Genomic DNA, 15,308 nt, shown 5'->3' on the forward strand with positions numbered 1-15,308 from the left:
ATACAGATCAAAACGATGAGGGTGTGTTTAGGTAGGTATATGTGTGTTATATATACGATTTCTTCTTAGTTGGAAATTTGGAACTGCTTATACAACACAAACGAATTCACTCCCTTGCTACCTCGCTCTCCAACCCACTGTGCCGCCGTCCGCCTTGCATACACGATTCACTGCATCCACTTTTTGATTCACAAACAATTTTATACTGAAACGCACAGAAATACACACGCGCACGAACCAATGTTTGCGCCCTCCCCAACACGGAGGAGTGTCGCTTTGCTGCTGGGTGGTGGTGCTGTTTGTTGTTAAACAGCTTAGCTGCTGCTGGCGTGAAATTTAGATCGGATGTTGGGTGGTTCGCCGCGCACCAGCAGATCAGATGTTGTCGATCGCATCGCCCTCCTCCGATGAGCTGTAATCGTCGCCGAACTCGATGTCGTCGTCCATGTCGTTTTCGACGAACGTCACCGTTTCGTTGATGCGCACCGATTCCGGGAACTCGCCGTACGTCTTGAGATTTCGGGCCTCGTCCGGGGTGTATTTAAGGATGACGTCCGCCTTCGAGTCCTGGTAGTCTCGCAGACCTATCAGAATGATGTCGCCCTGGTTGATCCATACCTGCAAAATGCAAACATACAGTTAGTACAACCACACACATACGGCCGTAATGTTAGTAGTTGCAAATAAATGCTCCATTACCACACGTATGCCGTCAGGGCCTTGGCACTTGGCAATGGGCAAGACGATGCGCAAATACTACTTTCTCCTCCCCCGTTTTGCTGCCCATCGACAAGCGGGAAAACATTTCGCACGGCAAATGGAAGCATTACGAGGTTAAAACGCGTTTCCATTACTCACTGGGCTGAGACTACATTTTCCGCGCACTCGCGTCATACTCTTTGTCTCTATCCAACAAAACATACACACCACCAGCAACTTCCGGATTTGTCAAGGGCTGCTTACCTTTTTTCGCAGCTTGCCACGGATGTGACAGAGCCGTTTCACGCCGTCGAAGCACATTGCCTCCAGTCGGCCGTTGCCCAACATTTTTGTAACCTGTGCGTACTCCTGTTCGTCCTCCTTGAAGATCAGTTCGCGCTTCTCGGACTCGTTCTCATTCTTACCCCTACGACGGTTTTTACCTCCCTTTCCCTTGTTCTTCGGCATAGCTACCGAGCAATGTGGCTGGTGGTGATCGCTTCACGCAAACGTACTGTGAGGAATAGATAAAGAACGAGGGACCAATCGTCATAGGCGATACTCGTGGGTGGCCCATCCAGGCACAAGCTAAAATACTCCAACAATTAGTTACCCGAATGCTGCCGTCACAGCGTGGATGACCGAAAAGAACGTCGTTGCTTCTTTTGCTCGTTTCGCAAAACTGCACAAGGTGCTGCAACACCACGAAATCTGTCATGTGCGGCCTGTCATTTTTACTGTCGGCCATGATGCATTCGGGTACGACAGTTTGCTGCCACTGTGTTTATTGGCAACAAAATTTCCCGCTGAAGATGATCAAACACCATTGTACTTTCCGTTTGCACCTTGAGCATTTTATTTTTATCTTCCGAAATCGGGCTATGGTTTGGTTAAAAAATAAAATTTTAATTCATTCTGGTGCGCAATAATTGTGCCCACGATTTGCATACAGAAGATTTTGACAAAACACAATCATCATACCTTAGGTGTAGACACCTTGCAGGGGGAAATCTCACTACTACCAGCACAGCAAGCCACGATTCGTCAACAAAGTGCGATCGAACAGATGTGATGACGGACGTGCGCTGCTGAACTTGGTCTCAATTTCATCAGAATTTCTTAATCCCGGGGACCATCCCTGGAGCCAGCAGCTTTCGCATAGTTCGCACGGTACAACCACCGCGAAAGTTTGCTCTGGTGGAAGCAGAATACGCTGGCAGCACGGGTGTGTAGCACGGACATCGTTCGTGTGTGTTTTATCGGCAGCTATCGTACGTGTGTTCATATGGGTGCGATTTGCATTTGCGTCGCAAAAGATTTGAGCCGTCGTGTCGTGTTCAAGCACGTTCCTGCCTATGCCCCCGTTTCAAACGTTACCATTGCGTGGTGTTTCAGCATTTCAGTGTCCCAAAAGCTAGTCCCCCCGTTCGTGTTGGTGATTGATGAAACTGAATCCACACAAGTAGGCGTAGTTGCGAGGGAGGTGCGAGTGGTAGACACCAAACGTCACATTCCCTTTTTCATGGTGCTATCGAACAGTGTTCTAATAAGCGCACTCTGCAGTGCAACTATGCTTCCGTGCTCCTCGGTCTTGTGTAGTGGTGTGGTGTGGAATAGGTGCTAAAGGATAGAGCTTTGTGCAGCTGCTGTGTATGCGCCCCATGCCTACACACCCATATCAACCGGGAACAACACATCCCACGTACGAAGAGAACGAATGCGCCTGATGCAGGAGAGCAGCTAAATGGTGAAGATGAAATCATTTTGCACGCGTGTGTGTGGATGTCTTCGGACTTGCATGCTATGTGTAGTGGTGTGAATCCCGCGGTGCATCACTGTGTTTCCCACCAACATTTTCCGACTGCACGGTTTTTGCGGAGTTTTAAAATTCTTAGAGTGCGCGGTGCGTGTGTGTGACTGGCGTAGATTATTCATCCTAGCAACCAGGAAGTTGCATGGAAGTGAAGTTTGCCGACAATGACGAATAACGCAGGCTGGGTCAAAAACTGACTTGAGTGGAGCTATACGAGAACAGTAATAGATTAGCTTAGCAACCCTCTGTTCGCTGTTAACCGCTGGCAGCAAAAAAACATCCGGATGAACGGTGAGAACGGCGCAGGGCCAGACAGCAGTGGCTGCGATGGTGACACGGAATATGATGCTCCACCGGAAATTGCGGATGCTGCCGCGTCGTCGGTACGCTGCCCGTCGGAGTGGTTGGAGGTGGACAGTTTGCGAGACATTTTCGATACGGCAATTCAGTCGAATGTGGACGCCGCACCGGAAGCTACAGGTACGTACTGCTACTCGTGAACCAACCCTTTTCACTGTTTAATCACATTTTAAAATCTTGTTTTATGTCCAATCGGCACAATTTTGCGGTAGGATCCAACGATGGGGATATCGAGCCATCCCTGTTTGCTAGTGGAAGCAACTCGCTTGATTACGCACCAGCCCCATCCACACCTATTCGCATCTCACGGCCTAATCGCGAGTTTTCCCACGCTATCCAGAACGCCCTGGTAGAGGAATGTCCTTTCATGTACGACACCAATGGAGGGAACGAACCATGCTATCCGTCCTCCAGCAATGCTCGCCGAGTTCCGGCGATGCTGTTAGGTAGCGGTAACACATCCGCCGCCGTAACGGATCCACCAACAGCTCCAACGCCCATCATGCCTATTCCACCGGCCGCAGTGTTTCCTTCCGCATCGGCATCGTCCTCGCCCTCCCGCACCCGGGTGCGTTACGATTATTCGAAGCATAGTCATCCGGTTGGGTTCGGTTCGATGTACCGGCAGTATCATCAGCAGCACCATCATTCGCATCACCACCCCGGCGGTGGCTCCTCCGCGTCGTCCTCGTCGTCGTCGTCGGGCACTTTTGGAGCGCACGCAAGTCATGGAGGGCGTACCTTTGCGAATGATACACCCGTGCCAAATCAGCACCACTATCAGGTTCACTATCGCCATCAACGCACACCGTCCACGGAATCGTACGGGTATTCCACCAACGAAGCAGCCGACATACCACCAAGGACGACCAGCAGCGAAATCCGGCGCGCTCGCAAGCGGTACATCGACGGTGAGTGTATAGAGCGCCCACCGAGCAACCACTGGACCGGGCGAACGCCCTCGGAAAGGAGAGGCGCCTGTGTTGGAGAAGCGGCGTCAGCTTCATCGTCCGGTTCGGTAGCGGTAAAGCTCGAACCTAACAAAGCCGTAGACACATCGATGGCGATGGTCAATGGTAGTGTGGCGCCGGTTAAGATGGAACCCCGTACACTCACGCCCGTCCCCGACCGAGACTGTCGTACACCTCCCACACCGACCAGGGACGAACCGCCGGTGGAAATGTTGGAAGCAGTGAAGATTGAAGCTTTTGAAACGAACTCTGCCGGCGTCTCGCTGTGTACCATTCCAACCAACGGTGGCGGCATCAGTGCCGGTACGTCACGGGTGTTTGGAAGGGTTCAGCAGCAGCCCAACATTCGGCCTACTACTGCCTCTAGCAGCCAGGGTACGATTAAGCCAGAACCTTCAAACAGCGGCGACTGCTTTTGTCAAGAATGTGCTCGCATGCGTCAGCGAGATAGCGGAGAAGGAAGATACAGCAACCCACCGGTCAAACGGGAGTGTTACTCGTGTTCTCCTGCACCGGCGCCACCCTTTCCGCCTCCCTCCTCGGCCGTGGTTCCATCGAATGAGCCACCGTTATCGGAGTCGAAGCCGGCGGCGGTCGTTAAATCGGAACCGACGGACGCCCAATCGGGCCCTAAACCTGAAGCTCCGACCGTCAAGTCGGAGGTAGAAGCTCCTCCAGAACCGTCGCAATGTTGCCCAGCAGAGCCGGTAACGGTAGCGAGCTTTTCGGACTCTAGCTCCAGTGCGGTACCGAATGGCACCGGCGCCGCACCACAGCGGCTTAATCCCTCGTCAGGCGGACGGGAAGAATCGTCAATGCCGGGTCCGAGTGGGCTGAATCGGCGCATCGGCACACCAAACGCCAACGGTCGACCTTCTCGATGTCGCCCAGCGTTTGTGCAGAACCGTTTGAAGCGCTTTTCGTTCTGCAGCGATGATTACGTGGACGATGAGGATGATGACGACGACGACGATGACGATGATGACGATGATGATGACCACCTGTACAACAATCCTGCCAGCTATATAAAGCATGAAATGGACGAGGACGTGATTCTTGTGGAGGATGAGAGCAAGAAAAGGCACAACAAGTGCGCGTCGGGTCCGGTTGCTGCAGCCGACCGTACGCTCACGCCGATACCCGTTGCGGAACGGCCGCCGGTGCCGGACAGTCAAAATGGGGCAGACGTACCCACATCTGGAGCCAGTGCCGGTGAGCAAACGGCTGCTCAGCCCGCACGTCGACTGTTCGGTTCGGACGCACTCGATCCACATCCCGACCTGCAGCTGGATTGGATTACGGACTCGAGCAGCATCAGCATCAGCGATGACAACGATGACGTCATTATGGTTGACCGGGCCGATGGTGAGGGTGCTTCGGCGGCGGCTCCTCCCACCGCCACCACCAGTGCCAGCGGCAGGGAAACCGCAGCTGTGCCAAGAAAGCAGCGCCGCACCAAGAACCGACCGCACGCCACGTCCCGCGGCGAACCGATCGATCTGACCAACGATTCGGACGACGATACCGATCTGGAGGTGCGATCCATCCCGGACCACAGCACGGCATCGCGGACCGGCGGATGGGCCCAGGAACGGGCCGCGTGGTTGCGCCGGTTGCGCACCGAGCGCAGCAATCCGTCGACCATGCGCCGCCAGCTGTTCCGCGCACTGCTACCGAACCCGATGTTCGCGCGCGATATAGATCTGCTGATGGCCGCACCTTCGCGCCGACTGTTCAACACGACGAACGTGCGTACCGACACTCCGCCGCCCACCGCCCTATCGTCGACCCGTGCGTACCGTAGCTACACACCGCCGCCCGCCGCACCGCGAACCTGCCTCGAACGGCGGCATCATCCGCTGGCGTTGAACGCAACGGCGCATCGTACCTCGCCGCCAAACGATCAGTGGGAGGGCGGCAGCCGCCGGCGTTATTCGCCCCGCATACGGCAATCCCTTAACCGGCGCTGGAACTTCTACTATCCCAGCTGTCCAACGGTGCGCGAGTGTCGCGGTTGGCGATGCGTGGCCGTGAACGAATCGGGACGTCCAGCGGCCGGTACGCGCAACAATCACAATCACCACGTCCACCACCACCACCATCACACGGTCGAGAATGGGTCGACGAGCTGCACGTTCTGCTCGCGTGCCCGCAGTCCCGGCGCAATGCAAACGATCGCTCCGTCTCCGTTGCTGTCCACCTCGTACGCGCCCGGGTCGTCGCGTTCGCTCGATGCCGGCCAGGAAGCGGACGGTGGGTCACCCGCGTCCAATCCACCTCCGACCGATGTGGTTGTGCTCGATCCACCGAACGAGGGCGAAGACGATGGGTGCTACGGTTACCCACCACCGCGCCATTGCGACCGGTTCGGTGCACTGTCGAGTGGGGGGGGTGCGCGCCCAGGGACCGGTGATGGCGTGACACCCGGTACGGCCGGTACGGTGATCGACAACACGTCGCTCGGCAGCTTCGTGGGGGGCGGCAATCATCATCGTCCCACGAACCATACCTGTTCCCCGAACTACGCGTGGCGCAGCGCCAACCCCGCCTACGAGCCTCCCCTGCTGATGATGCGAAGGCGCGACAATAACGCCCCCCCACTGCCGTCCGTCATCACCGTCAGCGATAGCCCGATCGACTACTCGGCCGCTCCCACGCCTACCCCGGCCACCGTGCCCGTGCCGGATCGAGCCCGGAGGGTGGTGTTCTCCGCGACGCCTCCCGCTCGGCGGAACTTCAGCGACTGCAACAATAATGCCACTGCAGCTGGTGGAGCGACGACCCGGCCCCCGAACGGTGGTGACGGGTGGGACGCGGGATACGAGAGCGTGGTCCCGGACGGCAGCGTTTGGGGCCCGTCCGCCTCGCTCGAGGCGCGCGTTCCACTGCCAGCGCCGTCCGTGTCGCCGCCGTCGAGCGGCTTCTCGCACTACAACGATCTGCGGCAACGGTACACGCAGCTGCAGCAGCACATCGACGGCATCGGCACGTCGGCGAACCGTTTGCGCTCCCAGCGACTCCCGTACGCACCGCACGAAAGACTCTGGATGCGGCAGCACCAGGCGCTCGAGACCCAGCGCCGCATGATGTCGGTCGTGAGCGGAGGTGAGCAGCTGCCGCCACCGCCCCACACCACCAGACCACCACCCGGCCTGTTCGAGTCGGTGTATCCGTACATTGCAGCGGCAGCAGGCGGTGCTGGAGCAGCAGCAGTAGCAGCAGGGACGGTCGCAGCGGCGGCCACCAACGGCGCATCCGCTTCCTCCCCATCCTCAGCCACGGCCGGCTCGAACGTTCCACGGCTGAGTGCGGCCGCAGCGCTCGCATCCACCCTGTACCCGCGTCCCCCCACCAACCTAGCTCACCAACATTTCCATCCTCACCACCATCATCACGCCGGCGTTGGCGGCGACCAGTCCGGATCGGGATCGGTCAGCCAATCGGGTGCCAACGCTTCGACCCGCGGGCAAGCACCCTCGTCGTCCTCGGCGTCCTCGTCGTCCTCGCTGTCATCGGCGGCCCGCGTTAGTCTCGAGGGTGAGGATTACGTGCGGCTGCAGGCGGCGGTACGCAGCAACATTATGCTGCCATACCACCGTTACAACTCGGCGCTACAACCGGCCAACACGCGCACGACTGCTGCTAGCTCGGCGGCAGACCAGGGGCTGAATCTACGCGTGCATCGGCCCGTGCGGCGCGTCACAAACGAGACCAACTATATGTACCGGTAAGTTGGGACGGTTTCAATCTCATCTAGACCAAACTTCTATGCCCATTTGGTTGCTTTCACAGTCGAAACGATCATCAGCACGTGCACCATCACATGTACCATCATATACCGACGCAGGGCAACTTTCTCGGCAGCCATCCGGAGATACAGTTCAGCATTGGGGTAAGCGGGAGGGGGCGTTGTGTGTGGGGCCGGGTAGAGAGCGGGACGATTCTAGCTTCTTCTTCTTCGTTTTTTTTGTCTCGCACAGCTGCGACCCAGCTTACTGTCCAGCCTGAACCGGTTCGTGCGCGTGATGGAAGATTCCTGCACCAGTCGCGGTGCAACGCAGGTACGTTGCTTGCGTCCGCCCTTTGGTCCTGAACGAACGACACATTACATTGCTCCTCCACTTTCTCACCGTAGGAGATGATCGAAACGCACACCTTCCCGCACAAGTACAAACGATTACGGCGCGTGAGCGAAACGGACGAGGATAGCGAAAAGTGCACGATCTGTCTGTCACAGTTCGAGATTGACAACGATGTTAGGTATGGTGCGGGGGGTGATGATGAGCCTTGTTGTTTGAACGTTGCGCAAAATCATCGCCCTAAACACACTTTCCTTTCCAGACGGCTGCCGTGCATGCACCTCTTCCACAAGGACTGTGTCGATCAGTGGCTGGTCACGAACAAGCACTGCCCCATCTGCCGGGTGGACATCGAGGTTAACTTCAACAAGGACTACAGCATTTGACAACCGGCCGGAGGCGAACGTATGGTGGCGGGGCGCGCGACCCGTCCGCTCACGGCACGCGAGCGACACCGCCGGTACCGCCAGTTCTACACCGTCGCCCTTCCCGTCGTGCTGCCTGAACGGCGCCGGTCGGCGGTGGCGGTGCAGAATGATGGAAGAGAGGGAGAAGAAGAAGAAGAAGAAGGAATGGGAGGGGAGGGTGATGATGGAGAAGAAGGAGGAGGGGGGGATGCGGTCAACGAGGAAGCGCCTACGCCCCGGTCCGGGATTTCGACGAATGCCGATCGCTACCCGTAGGCCGTAGGCGCGTCATTGGTGCATTTGCCACGAAGCGTCTTCCCGAACTTTCTGGAGTGTGTAACTAAATGTGTATTTGTGAAGGGTAGAGAAATATGAAAGAATATAGGATCTAATTATAATAATATAAACTTGCTGGGACTGTGAAAACAATAAAACTTCATTTGCTAAGTGTAAATTAAATGCCTCTTGGTCTGTCCACGGTGTGTATGTGGCGCCTGTGTAAACACTATTTCTACCCCGGTGTGATAGGAGTGTAGATATATAGCTGTGTTAGTTGATGACATTCCTAGCAGGCGTTTTGATCCACCATTTTCGAGCAGCGGTCGCTAAGCTACGTGTCACACTCGACACTGAACACTTGGTTGTCTGGATTAAAATGCAGACCTACTTAGGAGAGAAAAAGATAGCAACAATCACATACAAACACACCGTATTGTGTGGTACTAGCTATAATAAGGGAATTAATTTTATTTTGTCTCTCTTATCTTTCTAATTAATCTTAATGCTCCTAATCCACAGTGATAGTAGGGTGTAATGACGGGGATGATCCTTTATGTAACTCTGGTTCCCTCACATTAAACAAAAATGTGCTCAGGCCACTCCCCCCAGTCGCTCGCGGATTAATAATTTCACTTTTTACTCTACTGTTTGCATGATTTAAAATGTCGTTTATACGAGTGTGTGTGTGTGTGTTTTTGCCGAAAGCTCTCACCAACAGAGCCGGAAAATGGATTCTAAAATTGGCGTCATTGTCAAAATACAGGGTAAAAGCTACAAAAACCGTCACGGCAAATAAAAAGTGGTGTGGTTGTAGTAATAGCTGAAGCGAATCAGAATCCACCGGGGTCACACGGATGCGCGTTCATTACAATATCACACACTCACGATATAGCAAACTGTTGTCACACACACACATGCATATGTATATATATAGGAGACATATTCACAGAAGCTGCAGCGAATGTGCCGACACAATGAGTGGGGATTGAAATGGGGGGGGGGGAGACACACACACACACACATGGGTTAGGGGCTCTTCCTGCCAATCGATCGAGTTGTTACTCTCTCCCTCTCTCTCTCTTTCAAGATTCATCGTTTCCGTCTGGTAGCTCTGTACACAGCACAGCGTTCGTGTCTCATCCGCTCATCCGGTCGTCTCAGCTGGCACGCCGCCGGGCCCGAACCCGCCGCACGCTACGATTGATCGCCTCCGGTTGCTGCTGCTTCAGCCGCTCGCGGAGGTGAAGATTGTTCCGGCGGAGTTATGATGGTGGAGCGACGGCCGCCGGCCCTTCACCGGGTGCTGCTGCCCCCGACTGCTGTCCTTCACTCGGTCCGGCCGGGCCCGACGCTGCTGGTTCCGCTGCTGTCGCCTGGCCCGGCTCGCCGAGGGACTCGGAGGATGGCGACGGTTGGTTCGTCACTGCTGCTGCCGCCCCCGTTGCGTCTACCGTTGCCGGGGGCGATTCGATCGAGCCGGTCGGAGGTGGTGGTGCGTGATGCTGTTCCGACGGAGGTGGTTGCGGTCCGCCAGACGGGGGCGGCGGCACCATCGGGACGGCGGCGGTTCCGGGAGCGGTCGCGGTCGGGACTGCCGCTGTCGGGTCGGCCGGTGAAGGGGCCGTTGGCATGATGCTACTTGGCGTAATACCGTCGGTAGGATTCGTAGAGGGCGGTTGGGTTGAGCTGGGGGTGGAGGTAATAGGGGGGATACCGTTGGAGCACGCTGGCGACACTGCTGCCGCTGCTGCTGCTGCCGAGGGCGTGGCCGATGGTGCGTGAACCGGTCCTTGGCTGACCGATGGTAAGGATGCTGTCGCCGGCAGGGTCGACGAAGATGCTGCTGCTGCTGCTGCTGCTGCGACCGACGGTGGATGGTTGCTGGGGGCATGAACTGCTCCAGGCGCTCCCGGTACCATCCCTGGGCCACCAACGATAGATGGCGGCTTTGGCGTGTCTGAAACGTGAGACGAAGCGAGGGAAGCGAGAAAAGAGAGAAACGAACGACAGGCGTTCACGTTAGTGGGATTTGCTCTTTCGGGGCGGGGTGGGGGTTCACTGCGCATGGGTCTGAATATCGGACTCACTAGCTCCCGGATTGGCGGCGAGATGATGATGCTGGCCGCCCGGCATTGTCTGTGAACCGGCCGGTTGCTGTGAAGCGTGGTGCGGTGGTGCTGCTCCTGTCGTCGGCAACTGGCCCGGAGCTCCAGCCGTGCCATGTTGTTGTTGCTGCTGCTGCTGCTGCTGCTGCTGTTGCGCCTGGGCTTGGGCTTGTGCCTGCGCTTGGGCCTGCTGTTGCTGCCATTGGCCCTGCTCCAGCTGGAACCGCTGGTGGGCTTGCTGACGGGCCCGGAATTCGGCCGCCTTCAGCTGCTCCAGATGGAACTGCTGACGCTCCTGTATCAGCTGCTGGCGCTGGTACTCGAGACCCTCGCGCTCCCGCTCCATGGTCGTCTCGAGCTCCTCGAAGTGGCGCAGCTTGATTTCCAGCTTCTTCATCTGCGTCTCGACGAGCAGCGCCACCAGACTCTTGATCTTGCGCTCCTCGACCGCGGCCAGATGCTTCGCCTTGACGGCGGCCGCGGCCAGTGCAGCGGCAGCCGCCGCCTGCAGGTTTCCTTCGTTGAACAGCTTCGGATCGGTGGAACCGTTCTCTTTGGCAGCGGTGGACGACGCTGCTGCTGCTGCTGCTGCTGCTGTGGTCGATCCGCTCTCGGGCGTGCCGCCGGTTGCCGTGGTGGACGGTCCGACGGCTGCCACAGTGCCACCCTCCTTCTCCTTGTCCGCCGAGGGAGTGGTAGTCGCTGCACCGGGTGCGCCATCCGTCGTTGCTTTGCTGGCGTCCGCCGTCGCTGTGACATCGGAATCAGGCGATTTAGTGGTAGTTTCATCGGAAGATTTTTCCTTATCTAAACATTCAGTTCAGTGTTGGGTTTGTTGGAAACGCAATGAACGCAAAGGTGGAGCGTAGAAAGGAAATAAAAGTAACCGGGCATGCATGAGACAGAGGGGTAAAACGCGCACAGAACCATTCCAATGAAAGCAAATGCACAACGCTACCGATGGGAAGGTGTGTGTACCTACACGCTGTGTCACCCAATAAAAGCAACCTACCGGCATCATCCTTCTTCGACACATCCTTCATCTCCACATCCGTTGTGCTGGGCGTGGCTGGTGTGGACGATGGCGCAGCAGCACCAGAAGCTGCTGCCGTACTGCTGCCACTAGCGGCCGCTGACGCCGATTTGCTCTCCGCCTCATCTTCCTTGTCCTTGTCGGGGCCGGTACCGGCGATGCCACTGTTGGCCAACCCAGCGTTCGGATCAAACTTTCCGCCAAAGCTCGATTTTTCCACATTTTTCAGATGCGCGTCCATCATGGAAGCCGGCACTTCATCCTGGAAAACAAGTATAACAACAACAAAAAACCCCCAATTGTAGCCTTTTTCTTCCGGTTCCGGTTTTCGAGAACGGCGGGCAGTCGTTACCTTGATTGCGGCAAACTCCTCCATCGCCGCCTTGGCAGCGCTGGCCGCAATGCGAGGATCGACCACCGACGCCAGAAACGCGACGGTCGACATGATCGGGTTGCCCGCCTTGCTGAACGGGATCGGCTGGTACGACAGCGGACCGAGGAACGTGCTGTCATCCTCCAGGTACGGGTCCTCGATCGGGAGCCGCAGGAAGTGCAGGATGCATTCGTCCTGCGTCCGCGACCCGACGTGCTCGCACACCTTGTTCCAGTCGTCCTTGTACATTTCGAGCCCTTCCAGCAGCAGCAGCGTTTCCTGCTCGGTCCACTCACGCGTCATGCTGGCCGCCGTCTTGTTGCGCATGGCCGCTGGTTTCTTCGCGTACTGGTCCAACCGCAACCCGAACTGTCCGTTCGGGTCGGCCGTGGGAATCGCACCCTGCTCCACCTTAATGCCGTCGGGACCGAGCAAACTGCCGGGCGTGCCACCATTCGCACCCAACGGGCCACCAGCGCCGGGGACGAGCTCATCCTTTTTCTCCCCCAGCCCGGCATTCTTTTTGTCCAGGTCGAGCAAATTCTTAGCCGCCGATGGTTGGGCCGTTTTGGGCGGATTGATCGGCTGCAGCCCGGACGGTGTGTCGCTCAGCACGTGGAAGTGTGAGGTGGGCGGTGGGCCCATGGGCGTTGGTCGCGAGTCCGCATCGATCTGGTAGTTGATCAGTCCCCACTGCTCCAGGAACGCGTGCACGCGCATGATCGCACACACGTCGCCGGCCAAATTGCGACGGCAGGCCGTGCTGGTGAGATACTCGGTCGGGTTCAACCGGTACGTGTCGATCATGAAGTTCCGGTAGGCCATGTAGATTTCCGGCGTCTTCGATTTGTTCTTGCCGTTAAAGAACTCGGGCAGCGCGCGTTTCTCCACCACGTGTATCGAGTTGTAATCGAACCAGGCCGAGTACGACGGCACGATGATGTGGTGCGTTTGCTCCGTCACATTGTCCTCCAGATCGTCCTTCCCGCCGACCGGGAAGTCCTGCGTGTTGCTGCTGTCGCTCGTCTTTCCCGCCTGACTGTCGTCCCCGCCGACACCGGGCCCCGAACCTCCGCTACCGCCACCTGAGCCCGAACCACTGCCACCGGCTCCGGACGCACCTACGCCGCGCTCCATCTCATCGTCCAGATCCGTCACGGTGGCGTACTTCATGGGCATCATGTCGGGATCACGCTTCGGCTGCGGTGTTGCCGGACCCGACGCGGAGCTGCCCATGTTCGGCTTCACCTCGGTGATGTTCGTCTCCGGCGTCGGATCGTCCATGTCTTTCGTAAGGTCTTCCGACTCTTCGTCGTCGGCGCGCGGTTTTTTCTGGAAGGACGATGCAGCCGCGGACGCTGCCGGCGAACGGTAGCTCTTCCGCTTGCCCCCTTTACCCGCGGCGGGCGAGGGCGACCGTTTGCGCTTCGAGTTGACCACTTTGGGCGTTTTCTTCACCTTATCTTCCGAACTGCCGCCGCCGCCACCGCCAACGCTCGACATCAGATCTTCCACGCCGAGCCGGTGCGGATGCACCTTCTTCCGGCCCACCTCGTCCACCTCGTAGTCTTCCTCCGACATCCACTCGTTGTACTCGTCCAGATCGATCACCCAGGAGGCGGACACGCGCCAACGTTCGGCCGGGGACGGTGGGCTCTCGGGTACGTTTTCGGGCAGATCGAACGAGTTCGGTACCCATGTGTCGTATGACTCCGGGAAGTAGTACCAATGGATCATGACGTGCTTATCGCGCCGGAACGTAGGCCGGGCGTAATCTTCCGGCAGCGGATCGATGACGGGATAGATGATGTGCGTCGCCTCCTCCTCATCGGCCGTGATCTCGCCCTGATGGTTTGTGACGATGTCGGTGATTTTGTTAGCCGTGGCACGGTCCACCTCCGGCCGAATGTACACGATCGGGAGCCGCATACACTCCGCTTCGATCAGCGCCGTCTCAATGTCCAGCACCATCTGCCCGATCGGATCCTTGCGCATCGGGTTCTTGTTGACGGTGAAGTCAAACTTTCGCCAGCGCTGTTCCGCCTTGTAGCGGTACATGGTGGACAGAATGTGGCACAGCGCACCGCCCGGTTTGAAATCCATAAAGCATCGTATCTGGAAGAGAAATTACCCGTGAGAATAATACCCTTTCCCGTGGGCCAAACATTGCTTACCGGCAGTCGCGTCGTTGGTGGATCTTGGGAGTTTTTACCAAGCTTCGCTTCCTGATACTGTATGAACTGAATGATCAGATGTGCCAAAGATTCTTTCGTTGGTGGATCGGGTGCAAGAAACTATGGGAATAGAGAAAAAAACACATTTTTCATGCCGTAAATTAATTAAAACCGGTTTTTAACATCACAACACTACACATCTCACGGCATATTAAGGGTGTAAAGCGTGCGATGCTAAGGGTTAAGTGCCCCTTGACAGTTTCTGTTACCCAAGCTCACGGTGAACCCGGTATTCTTTGCCTCTCTTCTGTCACCACCCCTTCACACTCCTACATCCCGTTTTCATCCGTACAATGAATATGTATGCATCTTTCACCACTTTTTATCACTTTTCTGCTACAGTTGCTGAACGTCCCTTCATTATCCACCGTACTACCCACTCACAATCACATGTATTACGAACAAAAAGGCACACAAACCATCTGCACCACACACACACACACAAAATGGCTCACCGCAAAGAGCATCTCACTGGACAAAAAAAAAAGTCCTACCTTTTTGAAGTGTTTCTGCAACCACAGCCGCACCGTTTCGAACCCTTGCAGTGTTTCCGGTGCGGTAAAAAACTCCGCATTAGGATTTCCATCCTTTTTCGGCCCCAGCGACACCATTTCCATGGGTTTTCCAGCGACTGCTGAGTGCGCTGTTTACGATGCTGCAGTACCGCTTCTGCCCTGTTCTTTCGATGCTCACTGACGCTGTTGTGTGTGCAGTGGGATGGTGATGATGATGATGATGATGGTGACGAAGACGACGACGGCCCAACGGATGCTTCGGAGCGGCCTAACACCCGTTCAGCGAAACGTTTGTGATGCGAAATGCGACACACTTTAGGCGCGGGTGCGCTGCCAAAGCACTGCAAAACAAATTTCCGGACTGTATTTTCACGAACTGAGGCGTTTTTCTTGGACGTTTTTTTTTCCTCTCTCTCGCGGCCGTGTTCGCGTACAAATGA

General features: G+C 56.7%; 3 protein-coding genes across 4 annotated transcripts; 1 reads left to right on the top strand and 2 right to left on the bottom strand.

Annotated features, from left to right (window-relative positions):
• Positions 1-20: 20 nt before the first annotated feature.
• LOC118508532 (eukaryotic translation initiation factor 1A, X-chromosomal) lies at positions 21-1,461 on the bottom strand. The gene is made up of 3 exons (XM_036048410.1): positions 1,313-1,461; positions 964-1,213; positions 21-618 (listed from the first exon to the last, which is right to left on the bottom strand). The coding sequence occupies exons 2-3, from the start codon at positions 1,165-1,167 to the stop codon at positions 376-378; spliced, it is 447 nt and encodes a 148-aa protein (XP_035904303.1). The 5' UTR covers positions 1,168-1,213; positions 1,313-1,461; the 3' UTR covers positions 21-375.
• A 259-nt stretch (positions 1,462-1,720) lies between these two features.
• On the top strand, positions 1,721-8,783 carry LOC118508526. Its single transcript, XM_036048398.1, has 6 exons — positions 1,721-2,992; positions 3,085-7,570; positions 7,636-7,735; positions 7,824-7,904; positions 7,979-8,103; positions 8,185-8,783. The coding sequence occupies exons 1-6, from the start codon at positions 2,797-2,799 to the stop codon at positions 8,306-8,308; spliced, it is 5,112 nt and encodes a 1,703-aa protein (XP_035904291.1). The 5' UTR covers positions 1,721-2,796; the 3' UTR covers positions 8,309-8,783.
• A 258-nt stretch (positions 8,784-9,041) lies between these two features.
• Positions 9,042-15,308, bottom strand: LOC118508527 (SWI/SNF complex subunit SMARCC1). Of its 2 annotated transcripts, none has more exons than XM_036048401.1 (6): positions 14,848-15,308; positions 14,294-14,413; positions 12,099-14,234; positions 11,726-12,008; positions 10,696-11,463; positions 9,042-10,565 (listed from the first exon to the last, which is right to left on the bottom strand). In XM_036048401.1, exons 1-6 carry the CDS (start codon positions 14,968-14,970, stop codon positions 9,871-9,873), a joined length of 4,125 nt encoding a protein of 1,374 aa, XP_035904294.1. In that variant the 5' UTR covers positions 14,971-15,308; the 3' UTR covers positions 9,042-9,870. The 2 variants fall into 2 exon arrangements, with proteins under 2 accessions (XP_035904294.1, XP_035904293.1); XM_036048400.1 differs by having other exon boundaries at positions 10,696-11,520.

This window comes from Anopheles stephensi, chromosome 2 (assembly GCF_013141755.1).
Source record: "Anopheles stephensi strain Indian chromosome 2, UCI_ANSTEP_V1.0, whole genome shotgun sequence".
Taxonomy (NCBI): domain Eukaryota; kingdom Metazoa; phylum Arthropoda; class Insecta; order Diptera; family Culicidae; genus Anopheles; species Anopheles stephensi.